Source organism: Callospermophilus lateralis, chromosome 1 (assembly GCF_048772815.1).
Source record: "Callospermophilus lateralis isolate mCalLat2 chromosome 1, mCalLat2.hap1, whole genome shotgun sequence".
Lineage (NCBI taxonomy): Eukaryota > Metazoa > Chordata > Mammalia > Rodentia > Sciuridae > Callospermophilus > Callospermophilus lateralis.
Genome location: NC_135305.1, coordinates 102968789 through 102989998, shown reverse-complemented (window position 1 = coordinate 102989998; position 21210 = coordinate 102968789). Strand labels below are relative to the sequence as shown.

General features: G+C 38.0%; 1 protein-coding gene across 1 annotated transcript in view; it reads right to left on the bottom strand.

Moving 5' to 3' along the window:
- The window catches only part of Abca13 (ATP binding cassette subfamily A member 13), a 427810-nt gene that overhangs the window by 153985 nt on the left and 252615 nt on the right, over window positions 1-21210 (bottom strand). The window contains exons 43-47 of the mRNA XM_076864534.2: window positions 20856-21126; window positions 13126-13215; window positions 7141-7210; window positions 3520-3638; window positions 1205-1292 (exon numbers count right to left, since the gene is read on the bottom strand). Of these exons, the coding sequence (XP_076720649.2) occupies window positions 1205-1292; window positions 3520-3638; window positions 7141-7210; window positions 13126-13215; window positions 20856-21126 (638 nt within the window). The remainder of the gene's footprint in view (window positions 1-1204; window positions 1293-3519; window positions 3639-7140; window positions 7211-13125; window positions 13216-20855; window positions 21127-21210) is intronic.

Sequence of the window (21210 nt, the reverse complement as noted above, 5' to 3'; positions counted from 1 at the left end):
GTATGTTAACTTTAAAAAAGGATGAGGAAGGGGGAAGATCTGAACAAACCTTGCTGAAGAAGAGATTTTTGAACTGTCCACACTATAATGTAGAATTTTCTTCAAGGATTATATTTAAAGTGTTGACTGTTAAAATTTTCATCAGGAATGACACTGTGAAGTACATGTGAGGAGTCTTTATTCTCCTGAGGGAACTTTCCCATGCACAGATCCTAATATGGATTAACTTTTCCAGGTTCCATATTTCCAGGTTAATCCATATTAGGACCTGTGTATGGAAAGATACCTGGAGGGTCTCTTCTGGGAAGATCATCAGTTTCATTAATTCTACGTTAAGGTGAAGTGCAGATGAGATACCCACATGATAGAAATGAGCGACTTTTGGTCATTTCCACACTGATGTCCTAACACGACTGACAAGCACTCTCTTACAGTGGACGTACTTTCCTCCCACAATCTGCTTTTTTTTTTTTTTTTTTTTTTTTCCAATTTCTCTCTTAGTAGAACACCAAACTATTTCCCCAGTCATGGAGACTAAAACTAAATTTTTCAGCTTTCCCCAGTTCAAGATTGTGTTAATTTTTTTCCCTTGGAAAAATCTGTATTATTAACTAATTCTGCATTCCTATTGGTGGATAAAAGCATGTTCCTCTATCCCAGTTTCTCACACCTGGCAAATCTTGACACTTGTTTTCTGTATTTCCAAAAAAAAAAAAAAAAGAAAGAAAAAAAAACCCTATACCTAATTAATAGGATACTCCTGACAGGGCTTGAAAATCTGGGGGTCCTCTGAGCTTTCTTGTGTATTTGCTGATTTCTCAATGTCACCTCTGTGTCCATCAGCCTTTTGGAAGATAAGGAATTAAAGTGCAATGCATAAAAGAATTTTTTGGCCACTGGGGACAGTAATGACATTTCTACTTATCACAACTATGATATCTTTAAAAGTAGATTATCCTTCGACTTGTGTTGGTCTTATTAGATGAAGTCCTGACTTAACAAAAACAGGAACCTATTTGCTCTATTTCCACACAATCTAAAGTACAAAATTTCATTTCCTCTCTCAAGGAAATGTTTACATACAACTATTCTTACTCACATAAAGCATTAGGATTTGATCCAGCCCCTACTACTACTCAAAAATCTATTTGGATTTTTAATTTTCCTAAATACTTTCTAAAATTGGAAGGAAAAAAAAAATTACCTTTGCCAGATTTCTTGGTTTCGACTTGTTTGCAATCACATCTTGAATTTCACCGGGGTCTTGCACTCCAAAAGACCAGCCTCCAAGCCTGTTAAAAGTAAACATGGGGTTAGTGCTCTAATCAGTGGGCACCAGGACTTCTACCCAGAGGGTATTTAGTTACCAACCACAAGAGGTACAGCGCTCTTAGGACCATGGCCAGCTGAACCTCTCTGATCTGCAGAATGACCAACCACACAGCCTAAGGCACCTGCTTGCAGAAGTGACTATCCAATTCCAGCATCCAAGGAGGCCACTGCTTATGGAGTAGAACTAGATTAGCAAGTATATTTCTCAAAACTTACCACCTTGCTAGGAAATTCCATGCAAGCACATGGTGTGATCATCAGCAATTTATTTTAATCAAGGTCATTTCCTCAAAAAGCACACTATTTAAGATTACCTGGACCATCATGATAGTGCAGCCACCCTGGTTTGACCACCCTACTCTACTCCTCTCATTCACCACTCGTATCTCACCTGGGTCAGGAAGGCATCTGAATACAAGAGTTGAGTGAGATGTTCCTCCTTGAATTCTCCCAGTACCCTACATTCCCATATATTATATCAATTACCACCCTTTTTAAAAATCTTCTACTTACTACCTTATCTTTCATGTAGCTCTGTGAGCTTTTCCTAGGTAGAAATTATAGATTTAATTTCTGTTATCTCCATAGGCTGCATGGTATCTGACATTTATTAAACTTTCAAACATAATTGACACTAGAAATAAAGGCATGGGGCTGGGGATGTGACTCAAGCGGTAGCGCACTCGCCTGGCATGCGCCGGGCGCTGGGTTCGATCCTCAGCACCACATAAAAATAAAGACGTTGTGTCCACCAAAAACTAACAAATATTTTTTTTTTTAATTCTCTCTCTCTCTCCCTCTCTCTCTCTCTCACTCTCTCTAAAAAAAAAAAAAAGAAAAGAAAAGAAAATTAAAAAAGGCACATATTAAACACTGTCCCCCACTCTCTGGATAGAAGGAGACTGGAGAACAGTCCTATACATGGTAACTCTACTTGCTACAAAAATTGAGGCAAAGGAATACAAATGAACTCCTACCTGGCTCAGTTAAATTCACTCATTCATTCAACAGATACTCACTGAGCACCTTTGAGGTGCCAGATACTATTCTAAGTTCTGGGCACAAAAGATCCTACCTTTAAAAAATCAACCATCAGGGTTAAAAAAGGAAGCTGGAGGTTATAGGACATTTTTATAGATGCTAGAAGGTGGGGAAGCAGGAGAGACACAGTTAAAACACATTGGGGTAGAAAAGGTTGATGTTCAGGAGGATGAGGATATGCTGGTCTGACAAGGGCAAAGAGGAGACAGAGGGCCGTAGGTATCTCAGGCAACATGGACCATCTATGGGAAGCCTATCTAAATGAAACAATGCATTATATTTGGCAGGCTTAGGAAATTTGACAGTGAGGTGAATGCTTCTGAGATTTTAAAACAAAACTTCTTATTCATTTCTGCCCTCCATCCCTTTCTCTGAATTCACCTCCTCAGGCTCAAGGAAAATCAGCACAAAGCAAAAGCTTTACCCAAAATCACCCAAAGGAATTTTAAGATACCATTTGTACCCAGGTGCCCATACTAGATGTGGCAAAGTATAGGGAATTCTAAAAAGAGGCCATTATTTCATTATGCTGTTAACTCATCTGCTTGAATTCCCTAAAGCAGTAAAACTGCTTCTGGCTCCCCAGCCTCTACCACTGATGTAATCTCAATTGATATGATTTCCCCCAATGCTTCAAAGACGGAAAGCCAGCAGTGAGGAATATGATTAAGGCCCACAGCATATCTTTGGAATTTTTATGAATACCAAGGTGAGTATTAGACTTCTGAGAGTTCATGAACATTAACATTTGAAACAATAGGTTCTCCAAAGCACAGTTGGCACTCGATAACCTTGGGTCCTACCAACATGGGTTCAACCAACCAAGATAGAAAACACACAGGAAAAAAATTGCTATGTACTAAACATGTGCAGACTTCTATTTCTTGTCATTATTCCCTAAACAGTACAGTATAACAACTATTTAGGCAGCATTCACAATGTATCAGTTCTAAGTAATCTAGATATTTAAAGTATTAAAAAGGACATATGCAGGTCATATACAGGTACTATGCCATTTTATCTAGGGGACTTGAGCTTCTGCAAGCTTTGGCATCCTTGGGGCTGCAGAAATCAATTACCAATATGTAAGGAGCAGGACTATAATTCAAAGACAATAGAAAAGATAGAGGGACAGTTGTAACACACCTTGGTTTCTCAGATGGCATCAGCAAGTACTGCTCCACATTGAAGCCTGAGAGATTGAGCAGGGTGTGGCCCAGGCAGTTGGTCAGGTAAGGAGCCCCAGCACTTCCATTTGGACACTTCTGTAATAATTTTCAAAGGATAAAATAGAAATGTTTCCATAACCCACAAACCAATTTATCATCATTGCTTTAAATGAAATGTGATTTTTTTTGTCTTTCGGTTTTTAATCAATTATCTTCAGCCTTTTATACATTCTGACTTCTAAAATCTCTCTAAGAGTCTCCTATATTTGAGAATTGTGCCAGAATTCCACTGCAACCTGTGCAGTCAATTATATCTGAGAACTTCAAATCCTTTTCTGTATGTAAGTTTGAGCAGATTTGTAAGAACTAAAAAGAGAGAAATGTTTTCACTGGGGTGATCTTGTGTTTGATGAACCTGAAAGAGAGTCAGAGGTAACTAGTGGGAGGGAGATAAGCAGGAGAATTCAAAGGCATGTGCTTCTTTCATAAGTGTCTAAAGTAGAATTCAAACAGCTCTTTCCTGGCAGCTGACTAGAGTGCTAGAACCACATCTGAATCAAGAAATGACCACAAACGAGGTGGGAGTCAGTGGTCACAGCTACGCACCTGACCTCAGACAAGTTCAGACTATATGGATATGGACTTTGCTTCTAATTTGGGAGATAATAATTCAATGGAAATAGGAAATGACCGACTCTAAGCCTTTCATTCCAGATTTGGAAACTTGTTTTCTTATTTGCAAAATGGAAATAAAAACAGCCCTACCTGTGCATGGGGTTTGTCATTACATTCAGAAATGCACAAAAGAACTATGAAAAAGTAAGAAGGGTTGTATATGCTCAGGATATTTCTCTTAAGTTCTTGATGACAAGGCTTGAGGAAAGACACTAAGAAGAAGAATTGTTGTAAGTTGTTGTTCAGCCAAATTCTCACTCATATGTTAAATCTAAAAAGGTTGACGTTAAACACATAGGGGGTAGAATGGTGGTTTCCAGAGACTGGAGGAGGGAACGTGTGGGAAATGGAAGGATGTTGGTCAAAGCACACAAAACTTAAACAAGAGGAATGCGTTTAAGAGACCTAGTGTACAATATGGGGACTACAGCTGAGAACAATAGACTGCAAACTTGAAAAATGCTGGAGAATAGATTTTAATTGTTCTCACCTAAAAAAAAAAAAAAAAAAACAGGAAAAGTGATACACTGTGGAATGGCCAAGTCAATCTATTTAATTATGCATTCTTTCAAGAATAGCTCAACTTAGCCATTCCACAATATATACAAACATCAAAACATCATGTTCTACACCACAAATACACACAACCTCTACCTGCCAATTAAACTAGAATGTAGAGCTACATAATACAGCCAAACTCGATTACCTAACTCACAGATTGACGTGATAATCTTTAAGGTGACCATGAGACAGACTGCATCATGTGGCCAGAAGACAATGAATGACAGAATCCCAGAGGAACTGAAAGAGTGAAGGAACATATTCTCCTTTCCAGCCTTTGGAGGGAGCACCTTGACTTCAGACTTCAGACTGAAATAATACTGGTACTGATCTCAGACTTCTGGTCTCCAGAACTGTGTGAGAATAAATCTGTGTGTGTGTGTGTGTGTGTGTGTGTGTGTGTGCGCGCGCGTGTGCGTGCATGTGGGTTTCAGTAACCCTGTGGATTTAACATTTGTTACAGTAGCCACAGGTAACAAATGCCCCCTCCTCTCCCTGAGTATAAGGCCATATACATTCTTGACTGTATGTAGCTGTTCATATGGTTGCTGTTATTCATAAGAGTGAAGGTCCTAAAACTTCCTGAATATTCTTCAGAGCTTGCTCAGTTCACATTCACTGGTAGCCTTCCTAGTGGTGTCTTTTCCAAATAATGAGAACAACATGTACCCATGGAACATTTTTGTGGGTTTAGAAGAGCCATGATACATTGAAATGTGAGGAAACAGACACATCCTTGTGGACCCAGGACTTTTGGATGGCACACATAAATTTAAAGGGAGAGCATTATTTTGCCCTCTGCCAAAGAAAGTTAACTTGGCTTAACATGATCACTAAGGATCTGAGAACAGACCTTGGATGTGGGCCACCTTCCATGTACTTTCATGAGTGTTTCATTGGAACCAACCCCAAGGAGCAATACCCTTTCCTTGGGGCCTTTATTATTCTCACCTGAACCCCTTTTCTGTTGAGGTACTATGATTTCTAATCAATTGACCAGTGTTTCTCAAAGTGTGACTCAAAAAATATGAGCAAAACAAAACAAAAAAATGACTGGCATACACACACAAAAAAAATTAGTTAAATACTTTGCAGATTATCCTGCACTTCTTTTTCCTATTGCCAATTCAAACCCACATTGCTACAGCTTATTGAAGAGCTATGGCAAACAGACCTGCCTTAACCAGAACTTCCAAAACCTTAATATTGATTTAACTAGCACTTCCAAACCTTATTTGGCTATGAAACTTTTTCAGATGAAACCTTTCATTCTTACATACATTTTGCTAAAATCTTGCAGTTCATGTGAATGGGAATGAATTTATATTTTGAGGCTTATACAAATAAACCCCTAATATTTATTCATTTATCCTTTAACCATTAACACCCAATCCAATTCCAATAAATTTTGGGTAAGCTGGTTAAAAAAAAAAAAAAAAAAACTACTGATACAATAGAATGATTAAATCAAGAGAATAATCGCATGGTGTGAAACATTAGAAGTATTATGAGTGCATGAAAGAAACAACAGAGAAAGGCAAATAATTATGAAAAAAAATATGAGCAAAAAATAGCTGGGCTAGCTGGTTACTACAAAGGGACACCAAACATAGCTGACCTTTTTGACCTTTTTTTTTTTTTTTTTTTTTTTTTTGTCTAAGAGAAGAAAGCTGAACAAGCCCTCTAAAGGCAAACTTTCTTAAGTCACCAAACTGTTAAGAAGAATTCGTCTGTGGGCCATTACATAGAAAAGCCTGAAATCATGTTCTCCACTCAATGAAGATTTTTTAAATCTTCCTTTTTTTTTTTTTAGGTAAATCAGGATTGCCACATTCTCTTGTTAACTGTGGATAACAGGTCTATGCCTTTTATTAATCAGATTTTGAGGTCTCCTTTGAGATGAGTCCCAATTCATTTTCCAAATAAATTCCAATTTGTTCTTCTTCAGAATAGGGAGCTATGGCCTTCACATCAATAGTGGAACTAGTTAGTAAAGTACTTCCATTTGTTTTTGTGTAAATCAACCATATTAGAAATGCTAAGTGGTATCTTCATTTTTAATATCTAGCTCTCGGAAATAACCTCACAGGGGGCTATTCTGGGTTTCATTAATAACTAAAGAAGATTTGCTTGCTTAATGAATGCCTGTGGGGATGTTCATGACCAAGAGCAGTGGGCAGTGAGTAAGGGGAAAGGGTTGATTCTATTTAAGTGTCAGATGAACAGCCAATCAAGTGAATCAAAAAGTCACAGGAACTTGAATAAGGAAAGTGAAGATTTTACAGATGGAGTAAGCCCATTTTTTTTTTTTTTTTCACTTAAGGTTTTTATTTAAAAAAGATCAAAAAATGCAGAAACCTACCAGGCAGCCACATGAATCCTGAAACTTCAGGTGAGGGAAGGTATCCCTAGACCAGCAGGAAGAATTCTTCCTAAAGAACAAAGGAGAGAATTGGAATGATCTTTTGGATTACAAAGCTATTTTATTTCCATAAAAGAGAGTCCCGTCACAGAAGAACACAGTTCACAAGATAATCACCTCCTGCTGCCGTGAAGGCAGAGCTCTGACATTTGTTTTCCCAGCATGAGCTGCTAATCTGATGACAATGTTTTATTGCAGTGCCAGTATTTCCATTATATGACATGATGCTCACTCGGCTCCCTGTACCGTATACACTGCCAGGACTCCTGGGGCTTTCACAGGGGCTCTGGGCTTGTGGCAAATCCAGAGGCTCCCTGACTCATCCTAGGTACCCCAAAGCAATTCATAAACACAGTAAACTTCTAATCCCTTTCTTTAGAATGACTCAGTAATTCAATCATCATTTACAGAAAAGCAGATTTTACAAATTCTACTTTGGAGAATGTGCAACAGAAGCAGTTATAAAAACAACAGTGGTTCAAACATTTTTTTTTTTTTTGTAATCCAGTTTCCCTATAACTTGTTACTTTTGTGGGTTCCAGACTTGAAATTTTTTTTTCTAAAATTTGCAAATCAAAATTTACTTTAGTAATAATTTTTTCTTATTACTCAAAAATTGGGCAACTGAATTATAGGCACTGGCTAGATATCTTTACCAAATTTTTCTTAGCCCCACTTTTTGGAAGAATAAGTGGACTCCTGAAAGGTTAAACAGCTGACCCAAGAACACATAGCAGAAGGACTGGCCTGCTGAGCACCAAGCTCAGGCTTTCTGTCCAGATGAGTTTCTATCACAAGAGAAACTCAGTACGAAAATGACAAGTTGGAAAAAGTACAGGCCATGAAAGGAAAGTTGACATTTCTAATAGCTAGGTTAGTAAAGTACAATTTCCAGGTAACTTTTGAAATATTAAAATTAATTTGAAGACTTCTCTACTACTACTTCCTTGACTGATTAGTTTATGGGGACTTCATTTTAAGAATTAAAAGTTAATTTACAAATAATACCTAAGGGAGTTGCGTATTTAATCACACATCTTTTATGATAATTGCTTTTTGAAAAAAAATTCTGTTACTATTTCTTAAACCCAGCTGGTCCTTTTTGCTTCAGATACACATCTCAGATGATGGGTAGTAAATACTATGTACTGGAAGTTAGGTCCCCAGCATGATGGTATTGGGAGGTAGTGGAACTTTTTAAAGTGAGGACCGGTAGGATATAATGTGATCACTGGGGACACCAACCTTGGAATGGATTGATGTAGTTCTGAAGGAACTCCAGTTAAATCCTAAAAGGGCAGATTGTTATAAAAAGAGCAAACCTGATATCCCCAAATCTCCTTGTTTCCTCTTGTCACATGATCTCTTCTACATGCACTCCTTCCATTGTGATGCCATTGCCAGAAGCTCTCACCAGAGCCAACAGATGCTAGCAGTATGCTTTTGAAGCTCTAGAAATGTGAGTTAAATAAGCCTCTTTTCTTTATAAAGTATGCAGGCTTGGGTGTTTAATTATAGCAACAGAAAACAGACTAATAGAGCAAATGTGCATAATTTAATGAATTGCTTCAAGTGGTCAGCCCTCTTCTTCTTTACCAATTCTTACATTATTCTTCCCCTAGCTCCCTTTGGTAGAGTAAAATGTGTTGCCGTGAGAGTTACATGATGATTCAACATAGCATTTAACAGATTTTAGTTTTTTGAGTGTCTTTCAATCTCCAATACTTTTTGTGTTCTAAGATTCACTATGAAGTTATGTGAACATTCATAATAGGGTATCGCCCATGGGCACGCAGGCAACAGATTCAGTGTCACTCTTCGTGAATTGCGCTGGCAGCTAAAAAACCACACAAACACAGAAATGCATTTTGCAGGGGTCAGGGAAGGCTCTGAGACCTCAGGTGTGAGCTCCCACACTGGGGGGCAAGGGGAGCAAGGAAGGCAAGAAGCAAGAGGGAGAGCACACCCCAAACCCCTGTATTTACTGGGGGAAAGACATTCAATAGAATATTCCACCCAAATAAGGCAAGGGATTATGTTACAATAAATGGAGGGGGGCATGAAGCCCAGTCCCATTAGGTGACACCTACTCCCAGAGCTGCACTTCCTTGCTGAGCAAAGGTAGGGCCCACTTGCTTCTCACTGTGTGCGATGCCAGTTCCATATCCCCATTACTAGGGCTAAGGGGGCTCCTGTTCAGGGTGACCCCCACAAGAGGGACAGGCAGCAGGGATGATGTATTGGAAATTAGATGCTTCTCTGTAAATTTCCTTGTTGATTTTAGGAATCTAAACACACATTTAAAGCATTTGCCCAACACATTCTACAGAACACACCTACAGTGAAGATATTCCATAATAAATGCTTGGTCCCTAAGGTTTGGAAATGCTGGATTAAACAGTTCTTTCTAACACAGGACTGCCTAAAGTTTTTAACAGCCTAGAATGCATTTTAAATATCTATAGAGAGGCAGATGCTATAAGGACATCCTCTCAATAGTAGTGTTCTGAGACTAAAGAACACAAAAGCATTCTACAGCAGGGCGTAGAGACACATGCCTGTAATCCCAGCAACTTGGGAGGCTGAGACAGGAGAATCACAAGTTCAAGGCCAGCCTTAGCAATCTACCAAGGCCCTAAGCAAGTTAGTGAGACCCTGTTTCAAAAAAATAAAATAAAATGATTTGAGAATGTGGCTCAGTGTTTAAGCAACCCCAGGTTCAATCCCTGGTACCAAAAAACAAACCACAAAGAAGCACTCCACAGAGGTTACCCTGGTGTTTGAGGTGGGTGCTGTTCTTCCTATAGAGGTAGAAGAACATGAATGCCAACAGAGGCAAATAAAAGGTTCAGTTAGATGCCCAGGTCACATGGCTAATAAGTGATGGAGGCGAGAATTAGTTTGAGGCCAACCCAGTCCCAGTTATGTGTTTTCCACCCCGAACCTTTGATACCTAACATGCACTTGATGCTTATGACCCTTGACCTCCTTTCCCAACTTTACAAATACCTCAGAGGGGACCTGTCAGCATCCTTGCCAGGCTCTAAGGATGCCACCTCTCCTAAGCGTTTGCAGGCCAACAAGCCTCCTAGATAGTCCTGAGCACTGGAGATATCAGGCCAATGAGTTAATCTGCCACATTTCTGCAATCTAATCATGGTAATGGCTTTCTTCAATTTATGATAATAAATTTACACATCTTACACATCTCCCCAATTGCTGACTAGCACATTTGTTTCATATTAAAACAAGAATGGGTATGGAAAGTGATCATTTTGCCTCAGAAATAGTAGGGGAATTTATCACCAGAGTGCCACCTGATATGAGCCTTGTAAAATGAAATAGAGTATGTACATCTAGCACTCTACTTCTAAAAATTGGCAACTTAAAAACATTTTAAAATTTAAATTATGTGGGATTGACTATTATGAGTAAAAAAGTATTTTAGGTCAGATTTACACCATAATTAGTTTTTCTGGAACTCTTTACTAACCTCTGTGGTGGGGGACGGGGGGGCGGGGGGAGCGGAGAATGAAAGTCACTGTTCAACCTAAGAATTTTGCATATGATTCTCAGTGCTGAGCCTCTCAACAGAAAAGCAATCCGTAAGCAGAGTCTCATCTATTATTTCAGAATGTTTCCCTGATTAATGATAAAGTGCTTGCTAAAGTCTGCTAGGAACATAAAAATGTAGATATCACTGAATCCAATAATATTTTATTCTTACACAAAGAAATTTACTGAAAAAAAAGCTTTTTGTTTTGATTTAGGACCCCAGTGAATCAAACACTGTCTGTGTAACATGGACATAAATTATTATTACTGTAAGCAAAGCATCCTCGAATGCCCGAGCCCCCTGGGTTCAAAGCTTTTGCTATGCTAACCAGGGAAATGGGTAGAAACGGTTATAGGTAGGAATGAGTTAAGGACAGATACATGAAATTCACAAAGAAAAGACAGAAAGTAACATAAATCCCAAAAGGCAGAAGAGAGGGCAGGGGATACAGCGTGAGGGTGGTGTGCAGGCTGGGCTGAGGGACAGCACCCTGGGGCAGAGAGTCAGGCTAAGAGTTTAGAGGACTACTGCGATGTTTGCAAAGTAACTGAAAGCTAAATCAATGTCCAAACAGAATTGTGAATATGTCCTGCTGTCCTTGAAGCATTTATTCCACCTTTTAATTTCCTCCTGAGAGATTAAATGAAAGAAACATCTTTTTCTTTTCTTTACTAACTGGTCTTTCTTTGATGCCCCGTTGGGCCAAGTTTGGATCACGTGAGACCCCAGGTTATTTCAATTTCCCAAAACACAGATGTATTTTATATCCTGTGTGTTTCATTAAAGGAAAGAAAAATCAAAACATCACCACTAAAGGCCTAGATAAATAAATTACTTTGTTTTTCAAGAGAAGACTAAAGTGAAGCAACATAATTAATTTTCTATTAATTCTTCCATACTGAGACCATTAATAGTTATTCAGTCTCAAGCTAATTACCAATATGACTAATGGGCCAAATGTGTCATCACAATTAGAAAACATATTGCAGATACTGCATTCTTGTCTAGATGTCTGTATTTATTACTTTAAAAATACACTTCTAGTATTCAATGTACCATTATGGTTTTTATCACTTGCCTCATTTGTTCTATCCAGAATTGGAAATTCCTTGAGACCAGGGCCATATTCTTTATTAATCTCAGTTCTTATGGAAGTAGTTTATTTATAGCCATTCTTCAATAAATAAAATTTCAGAAAAATAAGAGTGAAAGAACTGTTTATGAAGAAAGGCATACTTTATCAAGGTTTTATATGAAAGTCATCTCTATATTATTTTCAAATACCACAAAAATTATCTTTAAAGTAATTCATGCACTGATATACTGAGCTTTTTGTTTTAAATGTTTTTAAATTTTTAATTGACACCTAATTAATGCACATATTTATGATGTATGGTATCATATTTAGTATGTGTATACAATGTATAATGATCAGATCAGGACAATTATTATATCCATCATCTAAAACATTTATTGTTTCTTTGTGTTGTGAACAATCAAAATACTCTATTGGCTATTTTGAAATATTCAATTAATTATTGTTAATCATAGCATTGGAAGTTATTCTTTGTACCCAACTTCACCCTGTACCCATTGACCTTCCTCTTTCCTCCCTCCTCTCCACCCTTCCCAGGCTTTGTTACATCTATTCTACTCTCTACTTCTATGATATGGAATCTACATAGGTTTCAATCAGTGGATTAATGGATAAATAAAATGTGGTGTATGTATACCCTATGGAATATTATTCAGCAACCTTTATGGAAATAGAGGACATTGCATTGAAGTGAAATAAGTCAGGCAGAAACAGACAATTGCCACACATTCTCATTTACATGTATACTGACCTTGTAAGTCTCTTTTTTAAAAAGAAATATGTAATTAATTTTCGCATGTAAAAGTTTTCCCTAAAAGTACAAAATGGTTAACATATAATTCATACTTAGTTGCTACTTCATTCTTTTTTAGCTTTGGATTTAATTAAGTGAACTGAGTGCTATTATTTTTTTTAGTTGTAGATGGACACAATACATTTATTTTATTTATCTATTTTTATGTGGTATTCAGGATTGAACCCAGTGCCTCACACATGGCAGGCAAGTGCTCTACCATTGAGCCACAACCCCAGCCTCTGAAAGCTATTAATTTTTGACATAATACAAATCATGTGTCTATGAAGTAGAGATAGAGACAGTTAGGAATCTTATGTCAGGGCATTTTCAATAACCTACTCATTAGGCTAACGTTCTTTTCATGTAATGTAATATAAATTTCTAACATTAAATACCAAACTTGAAGGGAAAGGGTCCTTCCAGCTATGGTATTGCTGGCTGGAAGCTTTACTTTTGCAGAGGGCACATGATACTTACAGATCTAGGTTTAAGTCAGCACAGAGAGGATCCTGATCTCTAAACTTCCATAAGAGCACATGGGTGAGGTCCATATTGTCATTCCCACTGCTATTTGTGGTAAGACAGGGGAGATAAAATGGAATTGTTAGTGGCTCCCAACAGAAAGCAAAGAATCACATTCTGATCTCAAAATGTACCCTAGTCAAGCTGATCCAAGCAAATGAGCCCTAGTTTCTCAGATAAAACTATTTTTCTAGTGTTTTTTTATGGTAAGACCCAAACGAGCAAAAATAAAATTGAGAAATTTCTTCAAAGCACATCCTTGCCACCACAGACATGCATTTTTATATACTTGTATCCACACTGTATTATTTTCTCATTTTTTGCTTAATTTTATAATGTAACCATTTTTCACACTTTGCATGGATTTAAAAACAAACTTTAAAGGCTGTATAATATTACATTATGTTAATATATTAAAATGCATAACACTATTCTCTTAATGTTGGCACTCTGGTTTGGGCTGATTATTTGTCCTATTACAGAGCCCCACAATAAAACCACTTCTATGTTTCAACCTTTTGTTTCTATCTGTGAACTACAGTGAACTGCATTTTCTTAGCAAGAGGTCTTCAGCACAGAATCCTATGCGGCTTTAAATAAACTTTGAGTTATGATATTTACTTTGCTGGTGTAAAAGTCTCAAAAGTCAATAAAGAGCTCAGGCAGCATTACCAAAACCAAGGTCACCAACTTTGACTTGCTTTACTGAAAAGACCATCAGCAAAAAAACATTCATGTAGCTTTGGGGGAGATGTAGAAACAAATGCTATATTAAACTTTATACATCAACTTTAATAAAATTCTTGAAGAAGAAATGTGGAGAAAAAGATGTTTCACACAACTTTAAATTTGACTCATTGGGAATGGGGATCATTACAAACAAGTAAAATTCTAAATTATAATATTTATGAAAGAACATAGATTTATTACTCTCCAGAACTTACACTATGTAACTTACAAATTATTTTTGAATGCACATTTTTAGGAGCACTCATCCCCAAAAGAAAGAAGAATGATGTATAATTAACACTATTGATAGCATATATAAACAGTGCCCCAAATCACTTGGGAAGGAATTAGTGTATAAATTTAAAAAATGTATATGAGTATATAGTGGTTTCTTCCAAATAATCTATAATATTGATTTCTTTTAAGAAAGACGAAACTTAAAGGAGACCTCAATCACAAATTTTTGTCATTTGTTGATTTTGTTCATGGACAATGCAAAGTGGACTCTTCAGACTAAGGGGATCAGTGGGTAGGAGGAGGTGAGGTTTCAAGGGGAGACACTGATTATTGACATTGACCAAATTATGTGAAGTGCATGTATGAATATGTCACAATGAGTTGCCTTATTCTGTTTAATTATTACGTACTAATTTATTTAATAATTGCCTCTTAATTATATTTCTGAATTGATATAAGCATTAAATGTAGGGAGATCTAAGTTAATTAGACTTACTGTACCACCGTGTCCCAGAGTGCAAGCCAAGAATGAGAAGAAACTTCCCTATTTGTGCCATGGGAACTCACATAGATTTGGGGACTTTTCTAGATTTCCAGTTTCCCTAATTCCTTCCTTGCTTTCTCTAATGTACAAATTTGATATTCTCTCTGCTCAAAATTTATCATATGATCCAGCTAGGCCACTTGTGCATATATATCTAAAGAAAATGATGCCAACATAGCAAAGATATATCTGCAGGCTCATATTATTGCAGCATCATTCACAATAGCTAAGATATGGAATCAACCTAGGTGCCAATAACAGATGAACAGATAAAGGAAATGTAGTATCTATACACAACCGAATAGTATTTAGCCCTAAAGAAAAATGACATCATCTCATTTGTAGCAAAACAGATGGAACTGGAGGACATTATTAAATGAGATAAGCCAGACACAGAAAGACAAGCTCTGAATATATTCTCTCATATGTGGACACTAAAACAGTCAACATGAAAGTAGAATAGTGATTACTAAAGGTTACGAAGGGTATTGGGGAATGATGGATAAAGGAAGTCTCAATTTATTTAGTGTACCCTGCACCCATGTGTTAAAATATACCACATAGAACTTCATTAATATCATAGATATGCGTGTCATCAAAACTAAAATAATTTATATATAAAATTTATCAACATCTCCTTTCTTTAAACTTTATTTTATTATATTTTATTTATGTGGTGCTGGGGTTGAACCCAGTGCCCCACATGTATTAGGCAAGCGCTTTAGCACAGAACCACAACCCAGGCCACTCCATGTCTCCTCTTCATTTGTGAGCCTGGAAACAGTGTTGAACCCTTCCATAGGGTGTTTGCCCTCCACAGTCTTCAGGCTTGGATACCCCAGGCCTATTCCTAGAAGGTAGCACCCAACTGCAACCTGTCTCCTAGAAGGCAGCACCCAACTGCAACCACTTTGATCACGTGGATTTGCTTTCTAAGTTCCAATCCCTTCAAGTCACTCTTCTAAGCTTCCTGGTTACATGACCAGAAACCATCGCTAGCCCAGAAGCCTCAGCTCCAACACTGTTCCCACTGTGACTCCCAGCCTCATCCCTGCCTCCTTCCCAATAGCCCCGACCTGCCTGCACTCTCTCCCTCCTTCCCAGTAGCCCGATGCACATCTGTACTGGACTTTACAGTAGCTTTCTCATTACTGAAACAAAACAATCCTGGAAAAGAAGGGGTTGGTGCTTAGGACAGGAGCTGGACCTCAGTATGTTCTCAGAGATAGTTTGTTCAACACATTGTGACATATCATTAATATACGGAAATTATTGACCGAATCAGTCATCCTGTCTGAATATTTAATTTCCCTATATCTGGCTTTCCCTGAACTCTAACCATTTAAACAGGAACAAAATTTGATGGAAGAGAAACTAAAACTCATTGGACCAAGTAAGAATGGTATTTCTGCTGAGGACAATGTCATTTTCAGAACATTAACAATATATAAACCCAGAATGAAAACACCTCTGTAGCTCCTAAATCCAGAAGGCAATAATTATTTATAGGAAACCACCAATGTTCCCCACTGTATAAGATACAGAAAATGTCTTAAAATATTTAGGTGGTTTACAACTGGCCTGATATGATTCCCTACTTCTGTGGTTCAAAATAAACAATGATGAAGCAGCCTGAAATGAACAACAAAGCTTTGCCCCATAAGTTGGCAGTGCACCCTCTGGACAAACATCTTTCAGTTGTCTAACACATGAGAAAACACTTCCACAGGACAGGGACACACTCCCCACTGAAATGGAGCCCATATAAAAGGAAATGTCATTTGTGACATCTCTGGACTATTCTCCTATGACCCATCATCCAAGAACAAGTAGAAAAGTTAAAACTGTCTTTCTGAAAGAAAAACATTTGATCCCTAAACTGGTTCCTTTGTATGATTACAAAAAAAACATGTGTAAAAGTTATGCTTTACTTTTTATTACTTTTTGCTTAGGTCTAGAGATCACCATTTAAAGAAAACAACAAAAATTGGCTTTAAAGTATCTCATTTGCCATAAAATTCAAATACAGGCTCCTAAACTCTCTCTCTCTTTGGTTGCCTTCAAGCTCTTGCCTACGTTGCTAAGTAAATCTCAGTGTTTGAAGCACTGGACATCTGTCTTTAACAGATTCTAGGGATTGAAAATTATTCCTTCCTGAGGTCGTTCATAAATGGAGTCATAATTTATTGATTTCTGAGGCAGGTCATAAGGGGGTCACTTTCCCTCTCCAAATCATTATTTCTCAACATTTGATGTACATCTTGGTGACCCAGTGAGCTTAGCAGAGCAAATGCATATTGCTGAGCACCACCCCAAAGGGCCCTCCTGATTAATGAAAGCGCTAATGCTTCTGATGCAGATAGGATTAAACTGACTTGGCAAGTTCTAGGATTTCTAGGAAGATAGTAACCCATGCCCTTTCTCCTTTCCTCTCCCCACTCTCAACTCCAACCTTTCTCTCTCTCCTGATCCCAGCAGCTTCTGATATTGGTAACCATCAGGTTCCAAGTGGGGTCTTAGGCCCTGTGGGAGTTACCACAGGCAAAGCTGGTTCAGAGTCTTCTTCCCTGTAGACCAGGCAACCTATGAACACAGGTTGAAGCCAGGAGCAAAATGGCCATGGGCAAGGATAAGCAAGTACCCTTGGGGGAAGGGTGGCTTGGGGACCTGCAAATGCCCAGGTAACAGACCTCTGTCTTCTCTGACTATTTGGAGGGGGTCAGTACTTTCTATTCCTGAATTAACAAGAGCACAAACAGCAGAAAGATCTGCTACCTGCCCGGGGGAAGCAGGAATGTACTGACAGTCATCTGCAGCTCAATAGAGGTAGAAGGTTCTTTGGTTCCATCTCTCTGGGAACTACTCTAGTCAATAAATGATACCCTTATCTGATCAAACAGCAAGGACAATAACACATCCCAGGAGTCAGAGGAAAACTCAAAAAATGCAGACTAACAAAGGAGTCACTAAAGGAATATACAACCAACCAAACAGACAAACCAAAAGCAATAGAACAGTAACAGGATCACATGCCTACACAGGAGTTTCTAATCTCAGGAAGAAAGACTTCCTGAAAATATTATTGAAGAAATTAACTAAGAGGATGATCCTTGTTTAGAAACAAATAGTAACACTGGAGAAATACCACAAACATATAGTCAAAATGAAAAGGTAAAGAAATCTTGAAGCTGGGCACAGTGACATATGATAGTAACCCCAGCAGCTAGGAGGGCCCTAAGCAACTTAATGAAAGCCCATCTCAAAATAAAAAAAATTTAAAAAAAAAGATTAATAGGGCTGGAAATGTGGCTCAGTGGGTAAGTTTCCCTGGGTTCAATTTCTGGTACAAAAGAAAAAAAAAAAAAAAAAACTTTGAGGAAAGATAAAGAACTTGAAAAATGGATCTGGAAGATCCTAACATGAGATCCTAACATGAGCCCCTGTGCCCCGCTTCAAGATTTCTTTACCTTTTATTTTTGACTATCTGTTTGTGGTATTTCTCCAGTGTTACTATTTGTATCTAATAGGAACTCAAAAAAAAAAAAAAAAAAAAAAAAAGAGGTGTGAAGAAATGTTTAAAATTATAAAAGAAGAAAATTATCCAGAACTTAAAAAAAGTAAATCTGCAACCTGGCTGAGGAAATAAATTGGAAAATAAAAAATCTCCACTCTAACGAAGAAATTATTCCAGACTGAAAAGTTGCCTACAAGAAAAAGAAAATCAAATGGACTGCTCCATGTCAGATTTCATGCCTGAAAGCTACAAGAATTATCCCAATTATATCATTTCCCAGAGTTTAAAATGTTCTTAATGCCTTCCTTCATTTTGTTTACAAAACAAAGAATCTTCTACTTAGAATGCCTCTGTCATCTGCAGGAAATATGAAGACTTGCTGGATTACTTTTCACATTTACTCACACTTCTTCCTCTAGCAAGTAAGAGAAAAGAAACTTTCTCTCTGACTTGCCTAAGAAATACATATTTATATTTGAAGATTGAGTTCAGGTGCAAAAACCTTTAAAAACAAAACAAAACAACAACAACAACAAAACAAAACAAAACAAAACCTCTTCCTGCAACTTAGATATAACCCCCAAACCAAATATCTACCTATCTATCCACCTCATGACTTTTCTAAGATTTTCCCCTATGTTTGTAAGATTATTCTCTCTACTGATTGCCGACTTTCTGAGGGTAGGATTTGTGCCTTGAACACTGCTATTGTCTCAGAGGATTGAGTGTGTTCCCCAAGTTTCACATGATGGGAGCTTGGCCACTGGTTTGACTGTGTTTCGGTGGGGAGAGCTTCAGGAGGTGGGTCCTACTGGAAGAAAATTGGATCATGGGGCTCCATCCTCAGCAGGTATTATTGCTGTTCTCTTAAGACTAGATCAGTTCTTGAGAGTATGGGTTGTGACAAGAGAGCTGCAGCTGAATCTGGGGAGAAGCCAACTGAACAGAGGCAGAAGTGATCAGTGATCAGGGTTCCCCTTTTGTTTTCTAATCCCATGTTTATGAATCTATAACCCCAAAAGCCCCAAGACTATCTTGTGTAAATTACCTGGATGGCAAAACTTGGACTCCTCTAAATTTATCGCCAGCAAACCCTGACCTATACTGACCTGGAGAGGTCTACAGTCTTTTTTTCTTTTTTTTTTTTTTTTTTGGTATGGAAGAAAAAAACACGGAGCCATATTCCCAGGTCTTTTTGTTTTTTTTTTTTTGTTTTGTTTTGTTTTTTACTTAGAGACAGGGTCTCACTGAGATGCTTCATGTCTTGCTGAGTTGCTTAAAGCCTTACTAAGTTGCTGAAGCTGGCTTTAAACTCACAGTCCTCTTGCCTCTTCCTCCTGAGCCACTGGAATTATAGGCATGTTTCACCACTCCTAGCCTCATTTATGATCTTGACCTCATTTTGCTTAAGTCATGCAGTTCCCTGCAGATGGGTATGTCCTGTTATGGGTCATTTTTCTTAAAGTAACTATGGAAGATTTTGTGAAATGTTACAATTTATATATTTTTCTAAAATCCTAAAAATTCTAAAACATATCTGGCCCTCCTACTTACTGCTAAGGGCTTGGAGTATGGGTCAGTGAGTAATGTCCTTTTTTTTTTTTTACAAAGAGGCTTGTCTGTATAGGGAGGAGCCATTGATATGGAGGTTGGGAGCCAGTCCTGCCCCATCAGTCCTAGGTATCTGCTTTGACACAACCCTAAAAAGAGCAGGGGCATGTGGTGCGGGGGATCAAAGCCAGGTACTTGAACATGCAAGCAAGACCTCTGCCACCAAATGACTCCTACTGCCCCTCATATAAATATTTTTATTTGAAATTCTTAAAAATATCAAAGCTAATGCTATTTTTCTTAGTCAGCTCAGGTTAATATAGCAAAGTACCATAAGCTGGGTAGCTTCTAAACAACAAAAGTTTATTTCTCACAGTCCTAGAAACTGGAGAAATCAGGGGTCCAGCATGGTTGAGTTCACCCCAGGGCCCTTTTCTGAGTCAGAGATGACTATCTTCTTCATATGACAGAGAATTGTCAAACAAAATTTTGGGTGACCATGAATTTTGACTGGGCATCTGCACTGGGCCCAACATATCAAATTTACATAAAATTCAATTACAGGAATTGAACTTTGGTTGGTTGCAGGAGGCACTGCAGCTGATTGATCAAGCTTTAACCAATTGATTGACTGATCTAGTAGACTATAGCAAAGTAAGTTGTTTTCTATGTCTCACTTCCATTTTTCTGTAAATGATTTGTGATGGTAGTTAGTTGAAGTTCTCAGAACCTGCTGTGGTTCCAGGAGCTGCCTAATTCATGAATCACTTCTGTTTTGCTTTGCTTAAAAAAAAAAAAAAAACACCAAATTTAATTGTTTTAAGGATTCTTTAACAGTATCCTCACATGGAGGAAAAAAATGCAAGCTACTTTCCTACTAGTGTCTCCTTCCAAGGACACTAATCCTATTTGTAATGGTTCATCCTCCTAAACTAGTCACCATCCAAAGAACCCATCTCTAAGTACTATCATGTTGAGAGTTGGATTTCCACAAAAAAAAAAAAAAAAAAAAAAAATAGGGAGAAACATAAACATTCAGTCTATGACACTATTCATAGTCTGTCTTTATTCACAATCTGTCCATAATTTTGAAATAAAAAAGTTTCTTACCTGAAAAAGTAAGTTTCCAAACTCTCATAGTGGCCAGGTGTCAGTTTGAGGGGAGGGTATTCCGTGGCCAGAGGTTGCACCATGAACAGGCCCATGGCCAAGGCCACAAAGAGGACAGGCAGCAGCAGGTCTGAGACTGTGCTTTTCCAGGCTCTCAGTGTGTGGAGCAGCCTCTTCCTCAGGAGGGCAGCTACCTGTGTGAGAAGCAGCTGGTGACCTCGCATAGGTGCATGCAGGGTCCATGCAGGTGGGGTCCTCACAGGAGAGTCACCTGCAGGGGCACAAAGTTAGCAGTGAATCAGACATGGATGGATATGGCTCCCATGATCTGCCTGGTTCTAATGATTCTCTTCAT